Below are 21,053 nucleotides of genomic sequence, written 5' to 3' on the forward strand. Positions count from 1 at the left end.
GTGCCTTGCGAAAGTATTCGGCCCCCTTGAACTTTGCGACCTTTTGCCACATTTCAGGCTTCAAACATAAAGATATAAAACTGTATTTTTTTGTGAAGAATCAACAACAAGTGGGACACAATCATGAAGTGGAACGACATTTATTGGATATTTCAAACTTTTTTAACAAATCAAAAACTGAAAAATTGGGCGTGCAAAATTATTCAGCCCCTTTACTTTCAGTGCAGCAAACTCTCTCCAGAAGTTCAGTGAGGATCTCTGAATGATCCAATGTTGACCTAAATGACTAATGATGATAAATACAATCCACCTGTGTGTAATCAAGTTTCCGTATAAATGCACCTGCACTGTGATAGTCTCAGAGGTCCGTTAAAAGCGCAGAGAGCATCATGAAGAACAAGGAACACACCAGGCAGGTCCGAGATATTGTTGTGAAGAAGTTTAAAGCCGGATTTGGATACAAAAAGATTTCCCAAGCTTTAAACATCCCAAGGAGCACTGTGCAAGCGATAATATTGAAATGGAAGGAGTATCAGACCACTGCAAATCTACCAAGACCCTCTAAACTTTCAGCTCATACAAGGAGAAGACTGATCAGAGATGCAGCCAAGAGGCCCATGATCACTCTGGATGAACTGCAGAGATCTACAGCTGAGGTGGGAGACTCTGTCCATAGGACAACAATCAGTCGTATATTGCACAAATCTGGCCTTTATGGAAGAGTGGCAAGAAGAAAGCCATTTCTTAAAGATATCCATAAAAAGTGTAGTTTAAAGTTTGCCACAAGCCACCTGGGAGACACACCAAACATGTGGAAGAAGGTGCTCTGGTCAGATGAAACCAAAATGGAACTTTTTTGGCAACAATGCAAAACGTTATGTTTGGCGTAAAAGCAACACAGCTCATCACCCTGAACGCACCATCCCCACTGTCAAACATGGTGGTGGCAGCATCATGGTTTGGGCCTGCTTTTCTTCAGCAGGGACAGGGAGATGGTTAAAATTGATGGGAAGATGGATGGAGCCAAATACAGGACCATTCTGGAAGAAAACCTGATGGAGTCTGCAAAAGACCTGAGACTGGGACGGAGATTTGTCTTCCAACAAGACAATGATCCAAAACATAAAGCAAAATCTACAATGGAATGGTTCAAAAATAAACATATCCAGGTGTTAGAATGGCCAAGTCAAAGTCCAGATTTGTTAAAAAAGTGTCGTTCCACTTCATGATTGTGTCCCACTTGTTGTTGATTCTTCACAAAGAAATACAGTTTTATATCTTTATGTTTGAAGCCTGAAATGTGGCAAAAGGTCGCAAAGTTCAAGGGGGCCGAATACTTTCGCAAGGCACTGTATTCGTCATCACACAGCATATGAGTCATTCATGATGTGAAATGCAATCAAGCATTTTAGTTTTAAAATAAAATAAAGCGACAATTGAATACTTAGCCTAAACAATAAATAGACCTAAACTTTTCAATTTCGGAATTTGCATTCTAGAATGAATGCAACTTTTAATGTCTTTGCTGTAATAAAGGCTTTACAACCAAAAAAACATTACAACAGACTCTCTGGTACGCTTATAAATTATTCCAAATGGTCATAAAAATGATTGTAATCTAAAAGCACCTGTTTGACACACACACACACACACACAGGCCTAAAATGCATACAGCGCTTGCTCCATACCTTTTCTTTATCTCCAGTATTTTCCAGAACTAGACAAGTTTATTCCAAACATCTGACTTCCCCTTTACCTCCTGAGCAGTCAGTAAACATTTCCCTGTTTTCAAGTTTATTTGTCACGTCCTCGCCATCCATTTTGCTGTCACGTGTTATGATATAGGTCAGGCCCGATTGGTCAGGTGTATGCGAAGCATATGTGTCCCATACAAAGAGCAAATGTTGAGGCAATAGGGAATGTTTTTCCTAAACAAATTAGGGATTTTGATTTTGGTAAACTAGCCTCTGTCTTTTTAAAACAGCACGGTAAGTCTGAGCCAGGCGGCACAATCAAATCAATTGTGGTCAGACTTCCTCTAGTCATTTGTGTGTCTTAATTATTTCATCAAACTGATAGCTAGTCTAGAGCTGAACTGGCAGTGGTAGCTAGCTAGTTCATTCACTTCAGACAGAACTTCAGTCGAGTGGTTGAAACATGTACTGCATTAGCTTACATTACGTGTCAGTTACACTACTAACTCGGCACTGGGAATTAAATAATTTTTTTCTTTTAAGTAAAATGGTAGTTACCTTGCCAGCTACATCAGTAAAATAAAGAGTAGCAAATCAGCCTCTGTGATCCCTGAGTCCCCCATAAAGTAGCTGAGGAACCCTCAACTCTGTTCCCTTATATCAAGGCGAAGTTGAATTTTGATGACTGGTCATGGGATTTGCTAGCAACAACATTGAGTCACCATCTCATCTCGATTCTTGTAAAAAATGAAATTCTGAACTACAACTGTGGCGCTTCCACCGGAGGCTGAATTCATACTGCTATAAAATCTTTTAGCGAATACAGCCACCAACTTTTTTTCCCCTTGTTGCTCATACTACATATTAGGTAAGCTGAGATTCAATTGGTCTGTGCTGTCCGGGTACCTTGATGTCCCTACCCTAACCGTAACCCCTGACCTTATTCCGGTTTCATGCTTAAGTATGCCTAGCCGAGCTCGGCTAACCGAATGAGCGTGCTCGCATACTCCCGTAAAAGTCCTTTGCTTGAAAAACGAGAAGCGTTTTCAGAATTGACATTTTTACAAGAATCGACTGATGGTGACTCAATGTTGTTGCTAGCAAATCCCGCGACCAGTGATCAAAACCCTCCTCCATATAAGAGAAAGGAGTTGAGGGTTCCTCAGCAACACATAAAGTAGTCCTCCACAACCTACCTACCTCCTTTCCTTATCTAGATGTGATGTATTTCTTATTACACATTCTGCCTCCTCCAGATGGCCAACATCACAGTGACCCACAGAGACGGCCGTGTAGCCCAGCTGGAGCAGGTGTACATCCGAGGCAGCAAGATCCGATTCCTCATTCTCCCTGACATGCTGAAGAACACACCCATGCTAAAGAGTATGAAGAACAAGAACCAGGGAGCTGGAGCAGGAAGAGGCAAAGCTGCCATTCTCAAAGCACAAGGTACAGATTTACATTACATTCTGGCCCTAATCAGACCCACCTTGGTATCCTACTAGCCTGGGTGCCAGTCTGTTAGTGCCATCATGCCAAGTCCTTGTTAGTTATTGGCCTTTTAAGATTACCCATACTAGCGTGCTCCATACTTAAACTGCATACTATGTAGGCTACTCATCGTCTCATACTATTTAGGTCGTACCATTTAGTAAAAAGTATGCATTGTCACTGCCACTACATAGTAGCGGATCCTGACTGGGTGAGAATGTGGAGCGGGGCTGAGTGTGGGATGATTCTTTTTCAGATTCAACAGACATACAGTGGGAAGACAAAGTATATGAACCCTTTAGAATTACCTGGATTTCTGCATAAAATTTGATCTGATCCTCGTCTAAGTCACAACAATAGACAAACACAGTCTGCTTAAACTAATCACACAATGAATATTTGTCATGTCTTTATTGAACACACTGTGTAAACATTCACAGTGCAGGTTGGAAAAAGTATCTGAACCCTTGGATTTAATAACAGGTTGACACTCTGGCAGCAATGACCTCAACCAAACGTTTTCTGTAGTTGTGGATCAGACCTGCACAATGGTCAGGAGGAATTTTGGACCATTCCTCTTTCCAAACTGTTTGAGTTCCATAATATCCTTGCGATGTCTGGTGTGAACCAGATCATAGAACTTGATCATGCCACAGCATCTCAATCAGCTTGAGGTCAGGATTGACTGGGCAACTCCAGAAAGTGTATTCTGTTGTTGATTTACTTATGTCTTTTGGGTTGTTGTCCTGTTGCATCACCTTACTTCTGAGCTTCAATTGGCGGACAGATAGCCTTACATTCTCCTGCAAAATGTCTTGATAAACTTGGGAATGAATTTTTCCGTTGATGATAGCAAGCTGTCCAGGCCCTGAGGCAGCAAAGCAGCCCCAAACCATGATGCTCCCTCCACCATAGTTTACAGTTGGGATGAGGTTTTGATGTTGGTGTGCTGTGCCTTTTTTTTCACACAGTGTTGTGTGTTCCTTCCAAACAACTCAACTGTAGTTTAATCTGTCAACAGAATATTTTGCCAGTAGCGCAGTGGAACATCCAGGTGCTCTTTTGTGAACTTCAGACGTGCAGCAATTTTTTTTTGGACAGCAGTGGCTTCTTCCATGGTGTCCTCCCATGAACACCATTCTTGTTTAGTGTTTTACGTATTGTAGATTTCTTTAAGTCTTTAGCTGACACTCTAGGATTCTTCTTAACCTCATTGAGCATTCTGCGCTGTGCTCTTGCAGTCGTCTTTGCAGGACGGCCACTCGGGGATAGCAACAGTGCTGAAATGTCTCCATTTATAGACAATTTGTCTTACCGTGGACTGACTTTTAGAGACACTGTGTAATGCAACCGCTGTGTCAGATTTAAAAAAAGCTTTACAGAAAAAGCACACCATGCAATAATCTGAGTACAGCGCTCAGACAACAAAACAGCCAAACAGATAACCGCCATGTTGTGCAGTCAACAGAAGTCAGAAATAGCATTATAAATATTCACTTACCTTTGATCTTCATCAGAATGCACTCCCAGGAATCTCAGTTCCACAAATGTTTGATTTGTTCGATAAAGTCCATAATTTATGTCCAAATACCTCCTTTTTGTTCGCGTGTTTAGTACACAATCCAAACTCACAATGCGCAGGCAAGTCCAAGCGAACGTTCAGGCAAAAAGTTATATTACAATTCGTAGAAACATGTCAAATGAAGTATAGAATCAATATTTAGGTTGTTTTTATCATAAATCTTCAATAATGTTCCAACCGGAGAATTCCTTTGTCTTTAGAATTGCAATGGAACGCAAGCTAACTCTCACGTGAACGCGCTTGGTCAGCTAATGCCACTCTGCCAGAGCCCTGACTCAATCCCCTCTCATTCGCCCCCACTTCACAGTAAAAGCCTCAAACAAGGTTCTGTTCTGTCCAACACTGTGGACTGTTGCCATCTAGTGGAAGCCTTAGGAAGTGCAATATGACCCCATAGACACTGTACATTCGATAGGCAATGAGTTGAAAAACTACAAACCTCAGATTTCCACTTCCTGGTTGGATTTCATCTCAGGTTTTTGCCTGCCAAATGAGTTCTGTTCTACTCAGACATTATTCAAACAGTTTTAGAAACTTCAGTGTTTTCTATCCAAATCTACTAATTATATGCATATTCTAGCTTTTATGGCTGAGTAGCAGGCAGTTTACTCTGGGCACCTTTTTATCCAGGCTACTCAATACTGCCCCCCAGTCCCAAAGAAGTTAACGTGATGAACAGTGGCAAGAAAAAGTATGTGAACCCTTTGGAATTACCTGAATTACTGCATACATTTGATCTGATCTTCATCTAAAATGTGTGTATGTGAATGCTTAGGCTAATGATTTCTCCAAAAGATAATTGAAGTCAGGAGTCAACTAACCTGGAGTCAAATCAAGGAGACATTTTGGTTAGGAGCTGCCCTGCCCTATAAAAAACACTCACAAGAAGCATTGCCTGATGAGAACCATGCCTTGATCAAAAGAGAACTCAGATGACCTAAGATTAAGACTTGTTGACTTGCATAATGCTGGAAGGGGTATTAAGGAGACGTTTATCTAAAGTTCCATGTATAACACTTGTATTTCCATCAACATTTATGATGAGTATTTCTGTAAATTGATGTGGCTCTCTGCAAAATCACCGGATGTTTTGGAACTACTGAACATAACACGCCAATGTAAACTCAGATTTTTGGATATACAGTGGGGCAAAAAAGTATTTAATCAGCCACCAATTGTGCAAGTTCTCCCACTTAAAAAGATGAGGCCTGTAATTTTCATCACAGGTACACTTCAACTATGACAGACAAAATGAGAAGAAAAAAAATCCAGAAAATCACATTGTAGGATTTTTTATGAATTTATTTGCAAATGATGGTGGAAAATAAGTATTTGGTCACCTACAAACAAGCAAGATTTCTGGCTCTCACAGACCTGTAACTTCTTCTTTACGAGGCTCCTCTGTCCTCCACTCGTTACCTGTATTAATGGCACCTGTTTGAACTTGTTATCAGTATAAAATACACCTGTCCACAACCTCAAATAGTCACACTCCAAACTCCACTATGGCCAAGACCAAAGAGCTGTCAAAGGACACCAGAAACAAAATTGTAGACCTGCACCAGGCTGGGAAGACTGAATCTGCAATAGGTAAGCATCTTGGTTTGAAGAAATCAACTGTGGGAGCGATTATTAGGAAATGGAAGACATACAAGACCACTGATAATCTCCCTCGATCTGGAGCTCCACGCAAGATCTCACCCTGTGGGGTCAAAATGATCACAAGAACGGTGAAAAAAATCCCATAACCACACTGGGGGACCTAGTGAATGACCTGCAGAGAGCTGGGACCAAAGTAACAAAGCCTACCATCAGTAACACGCTACGCCGCCAGGGACTCAAATCCTGCAGTGCCAGACGTGTCCCCCTGCTTAAGCCAGTACATGTCCAGGCCCGTCTGAAGTTTGCTAGAGACCATTTGGATGATCCAGAAGAAGATTGGGAGAATGTCAGATGAAACCAAAATATAACTTTTTGGTAAAAACTCAACTCGTCATGTTTGGAGGACAAAGAATGCTTAGTTGCATCCAAAGAACACCATACCTACTGTGAAGCATGGGGGTGGAAACATCATGCTTTGGGGCTGTTTTTCTGCAAAGGGACCAGGACGACTGATCCGTGTAAAGGAAAGAATGAATGGGGCCATGTATCGTGAGATTGAGTGAAAACTTCCTTCCATCAGCAAGGGCATTGAAGATGAAACGTGGCTGGGTCTTTCAGAATGACAATGATCACAAACACACCGCCCGGGCAACGAAGGAGTGGCTTCGTAAGAAGCATTTCAAGGTCCTGAAGTGGCCTAGCCAGTCTCCAGATCTCAACCCCATAGAAAATCTTTGGAGAGAGTTGAAAGTCCGTGTTGCCCAGCAACAGCCCCAAAACATCACTGCTCTAGAGGAGATCTGCATGGAGGAATGGGCCAAAATATCCAGCAACAGTGTGTGAAAACCTTGTGAAGACTTACAGAAAACATTTGACCTCTGTCATTGCCAACAAAGGGTATATAACAAAGTATTGAGATAAACTTTTGTTATTGACCAAATACAATGTGATTTTCTGGATTTTTTTCTTCTCATTTTGTCTGTCATAGTTGAAGTGTACCTATGATGAAAATTACAGGCCTCTCTCATTTTTTTAAGTGGGAGAACTTGCACAATTGGTGGCTGACTAAATACTTTTCTGCCCCACTGTAAATATGAACTTTATCGAACAAAACATACATGTATTGTGTAACATGAAGTCCTATGAGTGTCATCTGATGAAGATCATCAAAGGTTAGTGATTTTATCTCTTTCTGCTTTTTGTGACTCCTCTCTTTGAATGGAAAAATGGCTGTGTTTTTCTGTGACTAGGTGCTTACCTAACATAATCGTTTGGTGTGCTTTCGCCGTAAAGCCTTTTTGAAATCAGACACTGTGGCTGGATTAACGAGAAGTTCATCTTTAAAATGGTGTATAATACTTGAGGAATTTCTGTTTTGAATTTGGCGCCCTGCACTTTCACTGGCTGTTGGTTAGGTGGGATGCTACTGTCATGATGTTGCCCTCTTTGGGTACAGCAAGCACCATCCCCCTCTCTCTGCTCCTTCAACCAGGCTGCTGTGGTCAGTGAGGTCGTAAATTCCTCATGGACACAGTATAAGTGATTGAATTTTCATAGAGAATAAAGGACTTTCTTCCACCTCACAGAACTTGAGGTCCGAACAAATGTCATGTTCCGGAGAAGGTATAAAAGATCGGTGAAGAATTAAGCTACGAACTGGTCCGTTTGTTACAACTTGGGGAAGCTCATGGGAGATGGTGCGGCCACATTACCATAACGCTGTTTATATAATAGCCTCAGATATGACGTTTACATCTAATTGTTGTATAAGATGAGTGAGGATGATACTGTTTACACAATTTTACAATGTGATTTGGGACTGTTTAATGAAGGAAACTCCAATTCCCTTTTGAGTTGAACTAAATCAAAGGACCGCCCATGAGCCCAGTTAGGGTCAGGCATCCTAGGACAGCCCCTTTTCTGCAATTCCGAATAAAACCCAACTTTGAGAAATTCTAAGTAGACCATGTTTCTCTCAATCATGGGAGGACAAAGGTTGCAGACCGTTGCTGAATCTTTTAACCATACCACGTGGTTAAACTCTTAGACTATCGATACCGACAGAATAAGAACAAGTCTTTGATATTAATTACTAGTCTGCAGCTAGGAATTCGGTATCATTGAACGCGAAGAACGACAACCGCCGAAACATCCATTCTACAACAACATGAATGAATGTCACTCTGAACTATCCACTATAATCACGACAGAGAGAGAGACGGACAATTCTACAAAAGAAACAAACTTTTCAACAGCGATCAAGACGACACACTGGGCGTAAATATATATATTGATTGCAATTGTTCCCGAATGATTGAGCGTTCATGTGCAAAGGATTAGCATTTAAATTGTTATAATTATCAACTCTGTAGTGACTTCTTAGTCGACCCCCCCCCCCCCACACTTCTAACAAGCCGCCATGCCGGTTTAGCCCACTAGGGCACATTCCCCTATCATTTCTTGTAACCATATTTACCTTGTTTGTTTATGCATTTCTGTGACTTACTTAGTTAGTAATAAATAAATGATTTAAGACAATTGATGTATGGATGACTCATAGTGAAGACTGGGTTCGTGCAGATAACCAACAATTTACGACATTTGGAATGTGACTAACGTGAGGTAAAATAAATAATTAATTAATCAGAAGACTATTGATCAGATATGAAAATATCTGAAAGGTTATATTGGGAAATGATAACTTTGTAATCTGAATATTTTCCTTGGTGCCCCGACTTCCTAGTTAATTACAGTTACATGATTAATCAGTTTGATCACGTAATACTAATTACAGAGAATCGTTGATAAAAACTAAGTCTTCATTTAATGATAGTAAAGACATGACACTACCGTCCCACATATCCCAGAGAAGTTAATCAGCCTGATAATAAATCATTTCTAATTCTATTAATTTCTCTAAACTCTGAATAGAATAGAAATGGAGTCATAGGCCTACTCGGGCTGGTTGAGGCAGACTATCACATTCAACCTATACCATAGCCCATCTATCCCATTTTAAAATGGACTGAAGACAAACGGGTCATGTACATTAAATAGCCTAGTACACACACTTTTCAAATGTAAAATTCTATTGCACAGAAAAATGTGGACAGTCGGGTGCATCACAATTTCAGAACCGCTGGACAGCAACATATGAAACTAAACTAATAAATTACATAGGTAGCCTAGCTTACAAAACTTAAGCTGGTTGAGAGAATGCCAAGAGTGTGCAAAGCCGTCATCAAGGCAAAGGGTGGCTATTTTGAAGAATCTAAAATATATTTTGATTTGTTTAACACTTTTTTGGTTACTACATGATTCCATATGTGTTATTTCATAGTTTTGATGTCTTCACAATTATTCTGCAATGTAGAAAATAGTCCAAATAAAGAAAAACCCTTGAATGAGTAGGTGTCAACTTTTGACTGGTACTGTATGTTTTTATAGACAAACTATTTGCTTTGTCTCCTCTTTCACAGTGGCTGTCAGGAGTCGAGGACGTGAAGGGATGGGAAGAGGACATATTTTCCAGAAAAGGCGATAGTCTAAAAATATATATTTTCTACTTTCTATATTGTAACTTGTTTATTATTCTTTTGTGATCAATTATGTGAAATGACAATTTCCATATTAAAATGATTTTCTTACTATTTATTTGTACCTTGTTTTAAGGTATCTTATAACAGATTATACACTTCACATTTGACGAGGCTTAATCTGGAATATTAGGAAATATCAGTACATGCCCCATGTATGATGTTTAGGGGGCAGGGGCTGGAGATGGCTAGAGGTCTGGACAAAAGATGGCTTCAACATTCCTCCACAATATGAAATGACTACTTCTCTGTGCAGGATCTACTGGGTCCCATACGTTGTTTCTCCCAGCTGTACAGACAAATAAGAATTTGTCAGATTAATAATACATGATTTATATAACTAATTTAAGTAAAATCTGCATAATGAAAAAGTTGATGAACAGTCAAGTTGCGGTTGTTAAGTAAAGAATATTGATGGTTATTTTTGTAAATATTCCATGATAATTAATCTGGTCCTGTATATAGTGGAATAAGCTTGAGAAGTCAGTAACTCACAGGTTCACCGGCATTGTCATCAGTGTTATCCAGATATGTGAATTTGTGTTTGCTGTAGTAGTCTCTTCTCTTTGTGCATGTCAGGAGAAACCAGCTACAAACTGCATTCACCTAAGGGCACACACTTGCATGACTATTTCAAACTGAAAATGACAACTCAATTAAACTGTATTAACAAGCTAACATTTCTTAGAAAAAATGCTTTATGGTACTAATAATTAATGTTTGTTTACAAATAATGAGTGTTCTGGAGATGGCTCCACTTAACAGAACTTACCAAAGAGAGAAACGTTAGCGCTGCACCAACATTCACTATGGTCGGAACCATGTTGAATTTACCTGCCTGTAAAGATAGAACAGTAGAGGAAGGTAGGCCGATTTGTCATTTGACCTTGAAACCCTTATTGTGGTGGTCTCAATTGTTGCCTTTACCATCTTGTGAACATAAAGCTCATACATTGTCAAAATTAAGAATTCTACTCCTTTGGTTTTAAGAATCAATTCTTTTTTTGTATGTTGAGTCTCACCGTTCCAAAAACAATGACATCAAATCGGATTCCATATGCTTTGATCAAGGTTCTTGTTTCCCTACCATCTGTGGTTTTGTAGTACTTGGCAAACCTGTGGAAATAAGTATTGTTGAAAAGCTGTATTTATACTCTATGACAATATTGTGTCCACAGGTTCATTGATTTCACCTGAAGTTGTATCCAGGGGCCACGTTGTTTTCAGGGATTTTGTTGTCTAGCCTGCGGAAGGAGTACTTAGGGCCACAGTAATGTTCAGGCCAGTCCAGGTCACAGTTCCAGTCAATCATAATCCCAAGAACACCACCCTGAACAAACACAACCATATAGTCTCATCTCAAATTCATCTATTTAAATGTGTAATTTGATATACCAATGAGTGGCACTACTGCCAAAATGTGGCCTGATGAACAAGGATGATTAAAGCCCATTCAATTGCAACACACACTAAACACAGCATTAAGAATAACTACAGGAACATCTAGTATGGACTTATGCAGAACCGAGGCTTGTAAGGGACCTAAAGAGGAGAGTGTAGAGCTAAATTTTATACCCTGATTGCCATGGTCTGAAAGTCCTCCTCAGCTTCAGAGACCATGTCTTTAAGGCGGAAGATGGGACAGTCAGGGTCTGTTTTGCGATTGAATTCACATTGTTTCAGATAGGAGGAGTTAACATCAGGCAAAATGTTTCTTCTGCAAGAGACCAAAGAGAAAATATTATTCTACAGAATGAAGTAAAACTCTCAAGCAGTTGTCCTGCCTTTATTCCTTTTCATGTTTAAGTTCGGTGCAGGACAAATGAACATGACTCACTTGTGAAAGTTGAATTTGGGGTATGTCACACTGTTTTTGATTAGCACCGTGAAGTCCTCTGCTGCAACCAGCAGTGCATGTCTATGATACAAAATGTGTTCCACTTATAATACCTTGCCCCAATGAGCATACCCTCATGAATCACATTATAATTTGTTCTTACTTACTCGGGTAAGTTGATGTCTATTTCAAGAGGACACCAAGATAGCACTTGACATGTTTTGACAGTCTCTGAATAGTTCATGCATAGCCCTGTCTGGATTCCTTTTTTAACAGAGTAATACAATTAGAAAACATTGCTCTTTAGTTAATCAAATATGTTGCAGGATGATTCTGAAAATATGACTGAATTTCAGGACAATTTTATCTGGAGCAGTAGATTTAGATTTTCTTTATGAATGTTTCAGCCATCTCCCTGCTGGTTTCTGCCCTTAACAATTTTACAAGGACTCATCAGCAAGGCATGAAGACCTACCGTTTCCACGAACATCATTGGATCCCTCTAAGCAGTCACTGTCTGACATGCAAATGGTGGATTGGTTTGGGAGCTTAAGAAGATACAGGATCACATTTCACTATCATTCAAATACTTTTGATTACCATTGAAATAATGGTTGTATAATGCATATCTTCTAAGTCAATGTATTTTAGTATAAATACAGTCCAACTTAACATTTCACTGGACATTTTCAGTAGTGTTTCATTCAAACATTAAATACATTTTACAATATAGACTTTATTTTATGTATTTTAAAGGAGAAATCAGCAACTTACCTCGGGACAGGTCGATTGAGTTTGATTGGGGGTGACAATCATGTTGGTCAACACAAAGAAAGAACTCTCACCCTGCCAGACAGAAGACATTTTCTGAGAAAAAAATATATTTCTATACAAAAACAGTTACCAACACAATCTGAACTCAAACGGACAAAAAAGTAATACACTGCAGATAAAGTGTATAGAGTTTAGGATTCTACCTGAGCAGGGGTGTAAAGTACTTATGTAAAAATACTTTAAAGTGCTACTTACATTGTTTGTTTTTTAGGGTACCTGTACTTTACTATTTATATTTTTGACAACTTTTACTTCACTACATTCATGAAGAAAATAATTTACTTTTTACTCCATACATTTTCCCTGACACCCAAAAGTACTTGTTACATTTTGAATGCTTAGCAGGACAGGAAAATAGTCAAATTCACACACTTATCAACCCAACTGCCTCTGATCTGACAGACTCAGGAAACACACATGCTCCGTTTGTAAATTAAGTCTAAGTGTTGGAGTGTGCCCCTGGTTTTCCGTAAATTAAAAAACAATAATATGGTGCCATCTGGTTTGCTTAATATAAGGAATTTGAAATTATTTTTACTTTTGATACTTAAGTTTATTTAAAACCAAATACTTTTAGACTTACTCAAGTAGTATTTTACTTGGTGACTTTCACTTTTACTTGAGTCATTTTCTATTAAGGTATCTTTACTTTTACTCAAGTATGACAACTGGGTACTTTTTCCACCACTCTACCTGAGGGGGGATGTTGTAATCAGCCACATCCCACACACGGGCACCCAGATCAGAGGTGTTGGTGAAGCCAGTGCCCTTCACCTTGGTTGTGACAGAACTGATCACTGAGTCTGTTTCCTGGTAGGACTTTTGCACCACACAGACATACCTATAGTGTAGCAGGTCAGACAGGAGACAAGGGGACACAGGTGTAGAAACAAAATGATACATTCACACATCCACTCTGACTAAATGTACTGGAACACCAGCTTTTTAATGTAAGAAACAGAATAATTGAATCCCAACTTACCCAATCACATAAAAGAGGATCAAAAACTGGATTAATCTGAAGACGGATCCCACTACTTTGCTCTTTACCACAATCATTCTTTCTGTTTCATATTCAAAGAAACAGCGGTGGCAGCTCTGAGAGCTACAGCCGCCCATCTTCTGAGTTATGGTTACACTGTAGAAAACTAGCAATGGGAGTGATTAAAGAGGTAAAGAGGTGTCACAGCCTGCTGAGATAATAGTCTAATCATTTTAATGGCTAGTATGAAAATTACAACGGACCCTGGCTCAGTTGGCAAATATACCCTATCTGACAAGTGGCATAATAAAACTGCTGTTCATCCACTCCAATGGATGAATGAAAATATTACTGTATGCACACAAGAACTAGCGAAGTTGTGAAATTATGTTATCAACTCAACAATATTTTCAAAGTTACATTTATTGCACATGGTAAAAAACATATGTTCCAATCTAAATGTAAGTAGACAGTCAAAGAATAGATAAAGCAGTTCCCACCTCCAGTTAGCTCCAGTACAGTCTCATCTAAGATAAAGCAGTTCCCACCTCCAGTTAGCTCCAGTACAGTCTCATCTAAGATAAAGCAGTTCCCACCTCCAGTTAGCTCCAGTACAGTCTCATCTAAGATAAAGCAGTTCCCACCTCCAGTTAGCTCCAGTACAGTCTCATCTAAGATAAAGCAGTTCCCACCTCCAGTTAGCTCCAGTACAGTCTCATCTAAGATAAAGCAGTTCCCACCTCCAGTTAGCTCCAGTACAGTCTCATCTAAGATAAAGCAGTTCCCACCTCCAGTTAGCTCCAGTACAGTCTCATCTAAGATAAAGTCTATTACGTTATTTCCCTCTTCATTATTGATGGTCCCTAGACAGTGAGATGGATGGACACAATATCTACAAGACAATGTTCCGGTTGAAGATGTTAACCTTAATGCTGAATGGAAGATTAGATCAATACACCAGTACAAATGCGTTGTACAGTCACTACATGATGAGAACCCATCTCTGATGGAGCTTTCTAGAACACTGACTCTTCCTCGTCCCTAAAGCTGTGTGTCAGGGCTGGACTGGGGAGAGGTAGTTCTCCTGGGCCTCAGACAGTGTACTCTCCTTCTTGGCTGGGGTACTCCTCTCTGATTCTCCACACACTACAACTGGGCATGACAGGGATACTTTCTCTGGGTGGGGCCCCAATTCTCCAGCTGATGTACTGTCTGTAGGAGCAGTTGCGAAGGGCGGCGATCCGTTGCTCCCCCTCGGTCAGGTCGGAGAGAGGCTCCCTGTACAGCAACACTGCCTCCAACAAGGGCCGACTCAGCACCAGCTGTTCAAACAGGGTGGAGGTGGTAATGCAGCGGCCAATGCTCTGCCTGCAGCACAGCTGCTCCTGGGGATGGGTGGAAGGGAGACAGCAGCCACACAGACACCAGGCTGGACGGTTGGGCCGGGGGAGAACCTGGGACGGCTTGTCTATGATGTTGTTGCCTTTCTGCAATACACCAACCATGGCACTCAGGTGCCCTGTGTCGTCCTGGCAACAAGTGTGCAGTACACATCAAATTAGTCATATGCACTGATACAATATGTATGTATTACCATACTGACTTACTGTATATTGTATCGGGGTGAGAATGGCACTACATTGGGGAAAACACAGTTATGCTAACCTTGCATGGGTGAACAGAGATGGGCTTCACTTGTTGTAAACTTTTCTTATGTGATTTCTTCACCACTCTTATATGGTTCTCGTCCACAAACGAGACACAGAGAATGCACTGGAACATAGAAGAAGAATTGTCTCATTGTTCAGCGTCTCACCACATATTTACATCAAACAATTCAGCCAATGAGAATGACGATCTTGCTGTGGGTTTGTATAATCCTCAGTGGGGAATGCCATCCCACTCCTACATCCCACTCCTACCTGCTTTCTGTCCTGAACAGATTCAACTTTCTTCTCGGAGTAGTTCTGTCTGGCTTCTTTAGAGTAACAACTGGTCCCAATGAGCCAGTCGATAAATACAGTGGTCTACGAAAAATCACAATCATTGTCCTTTACTTTCCCTGTTATTAGTTTTGCATTTGAAACAAGTTGAATAAAAAAGACTGAATAACACTCACCAGTGTATAATATGATAGAGTTGATCCAATAAATATGATCAGTTGGATTATGCTGAATTTTCCTGCCTTAAAAGAACACATTATATAAATGACCATTTGTATTTTTCAGATTTTCATGAATTAGAAAAATAAATGTACGCCTACTAAGAGATACAGCTCAGGTTCAATCCCGGGCTGTATCACAACCTCCCGTGACCGGGAGTCCCATAGGGTGACGCACAATTGGCCCAGCGCCGTCTGGGTTAGGGGAGGGTTTGGCCCGGGGGGACTTTGCTTGGCTCATCGCGCTCTAGCGACTCCTTGTAGTGGACCGGGTGCCTGCAGGCTGAAAGCAGTCGTCAGTTGAACAGTGTTTCCTCCGACACATTGGTGCGGTTGGCTTCCGGGTTAAGCGGGTGGGTGTTAAGAAGCGAGGTTTGGCGGGTCATGTTTTGGAGGATGCATGACTTAACCTTCACCTCCCAAGCCCGTTGGGGAGTTGCAACGATGAGACAAGATCAAAATTAAGGAGAAAAAGGGGGTAAAAAAAAAGACAAAATAACAACATTCACAAGATTACCATCATCATTGTTGCAGGTTTAAATGATGAGACTTACTCAGTCATACAAACCTCTCCAAACACCATGACATCAAACCTGATCCCAAATGCTTTAAACAGGGTTCTCTCCTCAACACCTTTCTCTGTCTGATATCTGGCAAACCTGCCATCACAAGTAGTAGGTTAAACAATGTAATATCTGGATTGCATTGATATATACAATTACAAATGTCTATAGCAGTATTGATTGACAGCTTTCCATAATTTGAAATGGGTCATCTGACCATGAATGACCTATGACATGACCGTTGGCCTCAAGAACAAGGCCTGTCACAATTACCTGAAGCTGAGACCAGGGTACAGTGTTCTATTGCTTTCCTTCTCATCCAGCCGGCGGAAGGAGTATTTGGGCAGACAGTTCCGCAAGAACCCATCCAGGTTACAATCCCACTTAATTTGGATCCCAATGACGCCACCCTTTGGTGAGAGAGCATGGTGGAGATGATCTACTAAACGTGTTTTATATCAACCTGACAATCATGTAATCTGACGTAACTAAGGTGATTTAGGGCTAGAATCAATCCGTATCGCCGAAGTATCACGGAACATCCACGTTATATCTCGATTTAAATGTAAAGGCAATGTTCCCGTGTTTGCACTCAATGCACTCACGGTACATGCTGCACATGTCGGCTCAATTTTTGACACCACACTCCAAAAAGCAAGTTCTGCAGGCTCTAGTTTTGTCTAAATCTTGATTATTGTCCAGTCGTGTGGTCCAGTGCTGCAAGGAAAGACCTAGTTTAGCTGCAGCTGGCCAAGAACAGAGCTGCACGTTTTGCTCTTAATTGTAATCAGAGGGCTAATATAAATACTATGCATGCCAGTCTCTCTTGGTTAAGAGTTGAGGAAAGACTGACTGCATCACTTCTTCTTTTGATAAGAAACATTAATGTGTTGAAAATCCCAAATTGTTTGCATAGTCAATTTACACACAGCTCCGACACACGAACTTACCCCACCAGATATGCCACCAGGGGTCTTTTCATAGTCCCCAAATTTAGAACAAATTCAAGAAAACGTACAGTATGATATAGAGCCCTTATTGCATGGAACTTCCTTCCATCTCATATTGCTCAAATAAACAGAAAACCTAGTTTTAAAAAACAGATAAAGCAACACCTCACGGCACAACGCCTCTCCCCTATTTGACCTAGATTGTTTGTGTGTATGTATTGATATGTAGGCTACGTGTTCCTCAAAATGTATGTAGTTCTGTCTGCCTTGAGCTGTTCTTGTCTAATGATATTCTGTATTATCTCATTCTGTATTATGTTTCATGTTTTGTGTGGACCCCAGGAAGAGTAGCTGCTGCTTTTGCAACAGCTAATGGGGATCCTAATAAAATACCAAATCGGAAATCACCTTAACATTTTTAAACGGATACGGATTGAATCCAAACCCATAATTCTGTAATTCATTACGTAATCAAACATGTCCAACATTATGCGCAGTGCCAAAATAGATACAGACAACAGTGAGGGACATACATAATTGAGGGTCATATAGTTAGTTTATGTGAAAGTTTGTGGTTGTTTGAGAAACTCCATCTAACAAAGCAGCCCACCTCAACTGCCATCTCTGAGAAGTTCTCTTTAGCCTCCTTTACAATGTCCCCCAGACGGAAGATGGGGCACGAGGAGTCTGTATGCCTGTTAAACTGGCAGCGCTTCAGGTAGCTTTCCGTCATCTCAGGGAGGATGTTCCTTCTGTAAGACAAAAACGCATCAGTTAGATCCACTTTCACTAAATTGAAGAATGTGATTGTTTTCAACATTTTTATAAATTAATTGAATTGTTTTTTATGCTCTCAGAGTATGTATAGATTAATGATCTTAGTTTGAGCCAGTTAGCTACAGCAGGAAAATAATCCTGCAGCAACAGGAAGTTTGAATTATTATATGGATTACAATTGATGGACATTTTTTATACATTTTTCTGAAGGGAAAATCATGTCTGAAATTTCTAAGTGGAAAATACAAACTTCAGAAGCCTTTAAAATGTTTTAAACCCCAAATATACTAAAAGTTTTAAATGTCCTCAAATTAAGATCCCACATCTGTAAAGGTGGTGAAGGTTACTCTAATTATAATATACTTGAGAACTGTTGTGTGCAAACTAAAAAGCCCAATTAATTCATATTGAATTGGAAAGTCTCACCTCATGAAATTAAAGTTTGGGAATCTGATGTTGTTTTTGATGAGGACTGTAAAGTTCTCAGCTGATGCCAAGAGAGCAGGCCTAGACGTCAGAGGAGTCATCAATTGTATTATTGAGGCAAAGTTGTGAAAACAATATTATTTTTACAGCGGACGGTTTCATTTTCATTTAAAAGTTTCTGTTAAACTACTGTGAAACAATGTTCCTTGGCATATTGGACTATATACACATGCAGCACTAACAAAGTGAGCTTCCTCCACTTTAGAGGAACTAAAGTATAAATATAGCTGTCAGGCAGTGGTCTATGTAGAAGAGAAGACAACATTATTTACTGAGTAACTAACCTCTGCAGGGACCACATGTCAAATCACACTGAATTTGATGTGAGTAAGAGGACAGGCACACATAAATGCATACTGATGCTGAGAACAACAACAACAATAATAGTGAGCTTATTTACTTGGGGGGCTTTTTCTTGGATTCTATGGGGCACCACGCAGACACCTCACATGTTTTCCGTGTCACATCAAACTTCACACATGCACCTGTCTGAACCCCTGAAAAGGAAAGCAACATTTGAATTATTGTATCGGTCACATGACAAACAATACCAACTATTATCTGAGATGTTCTATTATCATGTGTCTACATGTTTACTACCACTGTATAAACGTATATAACCATAATGTATCTGCAAATAGTAAAGAGCCCAGAGCGGAGCTGACCGTCTGAAACCTTAACACACTGGGGACAAATTCCTCCCCTCCATGCAAGAACAAATGGTATCACCAGATAGAGATGACACAAACAGAAGAGATGGATAATGGGAGAAGTTCTATACAGTTGTAGTTGTACCGTGACTGTGCTGATCCCAGAATCCCTTTACACAGTCCTCGTCTGTCCGACACACTTTTCCATACGGAGGGACCTGTAATATAAACATTCCTAGGAGATTATTGTGTTCTAGTCATCAAATAGAAATTATATAAGACCTTAGACTGTACAGTAATTGAATGTCCTACTGGCACTCTACCTCAGGGCATTTTCCTTGCCTTTGTTTTTTTGTAACAATGACATTGGTCACCACGAAAAATGAATTCTTTCCCTTAAACAGAAAGTCAAACAAATGTATAGAAAGTCAGAACCAATGTAAAAATATGTGCATGTATATTACAAATGTAATATGTGTATAATATACAACAATAAAACAACAATATTCTCTCACTATCTCACACACACATAAACACACACACACACACACACACACCTGTGATGGCCCACTGTAATCCACAACGTCCCATACTATATCACCAACATCTGGTAAACTGGTTAAGGCCACTCCCTTGACCTTAGCGGTAACAGAGCTGACCACATAGTCGTGTTCTTGGTACTCCTTGTTCCAGAGCATCATAATGCTACAAAATAAAACAATATTTGATCATGGTATGTTGCAAATTGGAGTAAGTTAGCCTACTTTGATAGATATCCCTAATCGTTTTAAAATACCATTGGCATGGCTACAAGAGATACAGTTGATGCAAGTAATACATAATTATTTTAGAATATAATCATTATATAAAACATTCATACTTTATTTTTATGCACACATTCTTGATCAGTCAAGGCGAGTGGGCGTTCGTAGTCTATTACCGTTATTACCGCAAGATGAGTCCTTCTGCAGAATAGCCTACTCACCAGATGAACATCAATATGACTCCGTTAAATGTCCATTTCAGCGATCCCAGCCTTACACTTTGTATTCGGACCAGTTTATGTGTTTCATACTCACATAGATTTAGCAGTTTACAAGGCATTTTGGATTAGTCTGACTGAGAGAAAGGATCTCTTCTGACTCATACTTGGTTCTTTCTTCTCCTTCCTCTGGGTCAGCTTGCAGCTGTTGCAGTTCCATTGACCGGACAATATTCTACGTCTGTGAAATTCAAGACTGGTCCAGTCATCGTTGTTGTGGAGGCAGTGTGCATGCACATCCCTACTGAGCAGCCAAAGCTGAAAACAAAGTCGTCTTTGTCGATTGTTTTATGTTATTTGCTACTTTGAAATGATTTGACAATAAATTGTTTGAAAAGTACATGAATAAATAATATATTCATATTGACTAATGACGTAGGCCTTGGGCTATACCGGTAAGAACATTAAAAGAGGTAAAGGATATTAAATTAAGATTTCTGACACTATCAGTATTTGCATATCAAAGGGTCATATCCTAATGAAGGGTTTCATTGTATCTGGGCAGGGGCACAACTTTCACTGGGGAAGGGGGGATGTCTCCCCAACATTCTGAAATTTAAATTTTGTCCACTGGTATTATCATTGGAATGTGATAGAAAAGAAGGCAACGGTGTGCAGACGCCTCCGAGCGGTCGGGTAGGCTTTTTGGAGTGTTTAGACGACTGGATTTAGGACCATGTGGAGACCACAGAGTGGGTTGATAGGCTGTGTGAAGGCAAAGCCTCCCGGAAGTCTGGCTGGACCAGCACGGGGAGGGGAGTTGAGCATAGTTCAGTGTACGCGTACGCCTTGCGCTCTTTCACATA

The 21,053-nt window shown here is 40.2% G+C and overlaps 3 protein-coding genes across 3 annotated transcripts; 1 reads left to right on the forward strand and 2 right to left on the reverse strand.

Annotated features, from left to right (window-relative positions):
- The first annotated feature begins 2,950 nt into the window (after positions 1-2,950).
- Positions 2,951-9,913, forward strand: LOC109895088 (small nuclear ribonucleoprotein Sm D3-like). The gene is made up of 2 exons (XM_020488734.1): positions 2,951-3,143; positions 9,849-9,913. The coding sequence occupies exons 1-2, from the start codon at positions 2,951-2,953 to the stop codon at positions 9,911-9,913; spliced, it is 258 nt and encodes an 85-aa protein (XP_020344323.1).
- A 68-nt stretch (positions 9,914-9,981) lies between these two features.
- Positions 9,982-13,927, reverse strand: LOC109894887 (P2X purinoceptor 4). Its single transcript, XM_031830216.1, has 12 exons — positions 13,619-13,927; positions 13,330-13,477; positions 12,577-12,648; positions 12,278-12,350; positions 11,970-12,066; positions 11,803-11,883; positions 11,541-11,682; positions 11,159-11,295; positions 10,988-11,081; positions 10,738-10,803; positions 10,461-10,571; positions 9,982-10,254 (listed from the first exon to the last, which is right to left on the reverse strand). Exons 1-12 carry the CDS (start codon positions 13,753-13,755, stop codon positions 10,225-10,227), a joined length of 1,188 nt encoding a protein of 395 aa, XP_031686076.1. The 5' UTR covers positions 13,756-13,927; the 3' UTR covers positions 9,982-10,224.
- Positions 13,928-14,023: 96 nt separating this feature from the next.
- Positions 14,024-20,469, reverse strand: p2rx7 (purinergic receptor P2X, ligand-gated ion channel, 7). Its single transcript, XM_020489747.2, has 13 exons — positions 20,191-20,469; positions 19,763-19,910; positions 19,529-19,600; positions 19,351-19,423; positions 18,956-19,052; positions 18,496-18,576; positions 17,903-18,044; positions 16,616-16,752; positions 16,348-16,438; positions 15,738-15,803; positions 15,541-15,645; positions 15,284-15,391; positions 14,024-15,147 (listed from the first exon to the last, which is right to left on the reverse strand). The coding sequence occupies exons 1-13, from the start codon at positions 20,307-20,309 to the stop codon at positions 14,710-14,712; spliced, it is 1,677 nt and encodes a 558-aa protein (XP_020345336.1). The 5' UTR covers positions 20,310-20,469; the 3' UTR covers positions 14,024-14,709.
- Positions 20,470-21,053: the final 584 nt, after the last annotated feature.

This window comes from Oncorhynchus kisutch, linkage group LG8 (genome assembly GCF_002021735.2).
Source record: "Oncorhynchus kisutch isolate 150728-3 linkage group LG8, Okis_V2, whole genome shotgun sequence".
NCBI classification, from domain to species: domain Eukaryota; kingdom Metazoa; phylum Chordata; class Actinopteri; order Salmoniformes; family Salmonidae; genus Oncorhynchus; species Oncorhynchus kisutch.

Bases quoted from the DNA above. Each gene is read 5' to 3' on its own strand.
- LOC109895088 (XM_020488734.1), top strand. From the start codon at position 2,951: ATGGCCAACATCACAGTGACCCACAGAGACGGCCGTGTAGCCCAGCTG. The intron at 3,144-9,848 runs GTACAGATTTAC...CCTCTTTCACAG, and splicing joins TGCCATTCTCAAAGCACAAG to TGGCTGTCAGGAGTCGAGGA.
- LOC109894887 (XM_031830216.1), bottom strand. From the start codon at position 13,755: ATGGGCGGCTGTAGCTCTCAGAGCTGCCACCGCTGTTTCTTTGAATAT. The intron at 12,067-12,277 runs GTAGGTCTTCAT...CTGTTAAAAAAG, and splicing joins CAATGATGTTCGTGGAAACG to GAATCCAGACAGGGCTATGC. The intron at 10,804-10,987 runs GTGAGACTCAAC...CTATCTTTACAG, and splicing joins ATGTCATTGTTTTTGGAACG to GCAGGTAAATTCAACATGGT.
- p2rx7 (XM_020489747.2), bottom strand. From the start codon at position 20,309: ATGCCTTGTAAACTGCTAAATCTATGTGAGTATGAAACACATAAACTG. The intron at 16,753-17,902 runs GTGGGCTGCTTT...CTCTCACCAAAG, and splicing joins TCTCAGAGATGGCAGTTGAG to GGTGGCGTCATTGGGATCCA. The intron at 16,439-16,615 runs GTAATTGTGACA...TTGTGATGGCAG, and splicing joins TACCCTGGTCTCAGCTTCAG to GTTTGCCAGATATCAGACAG.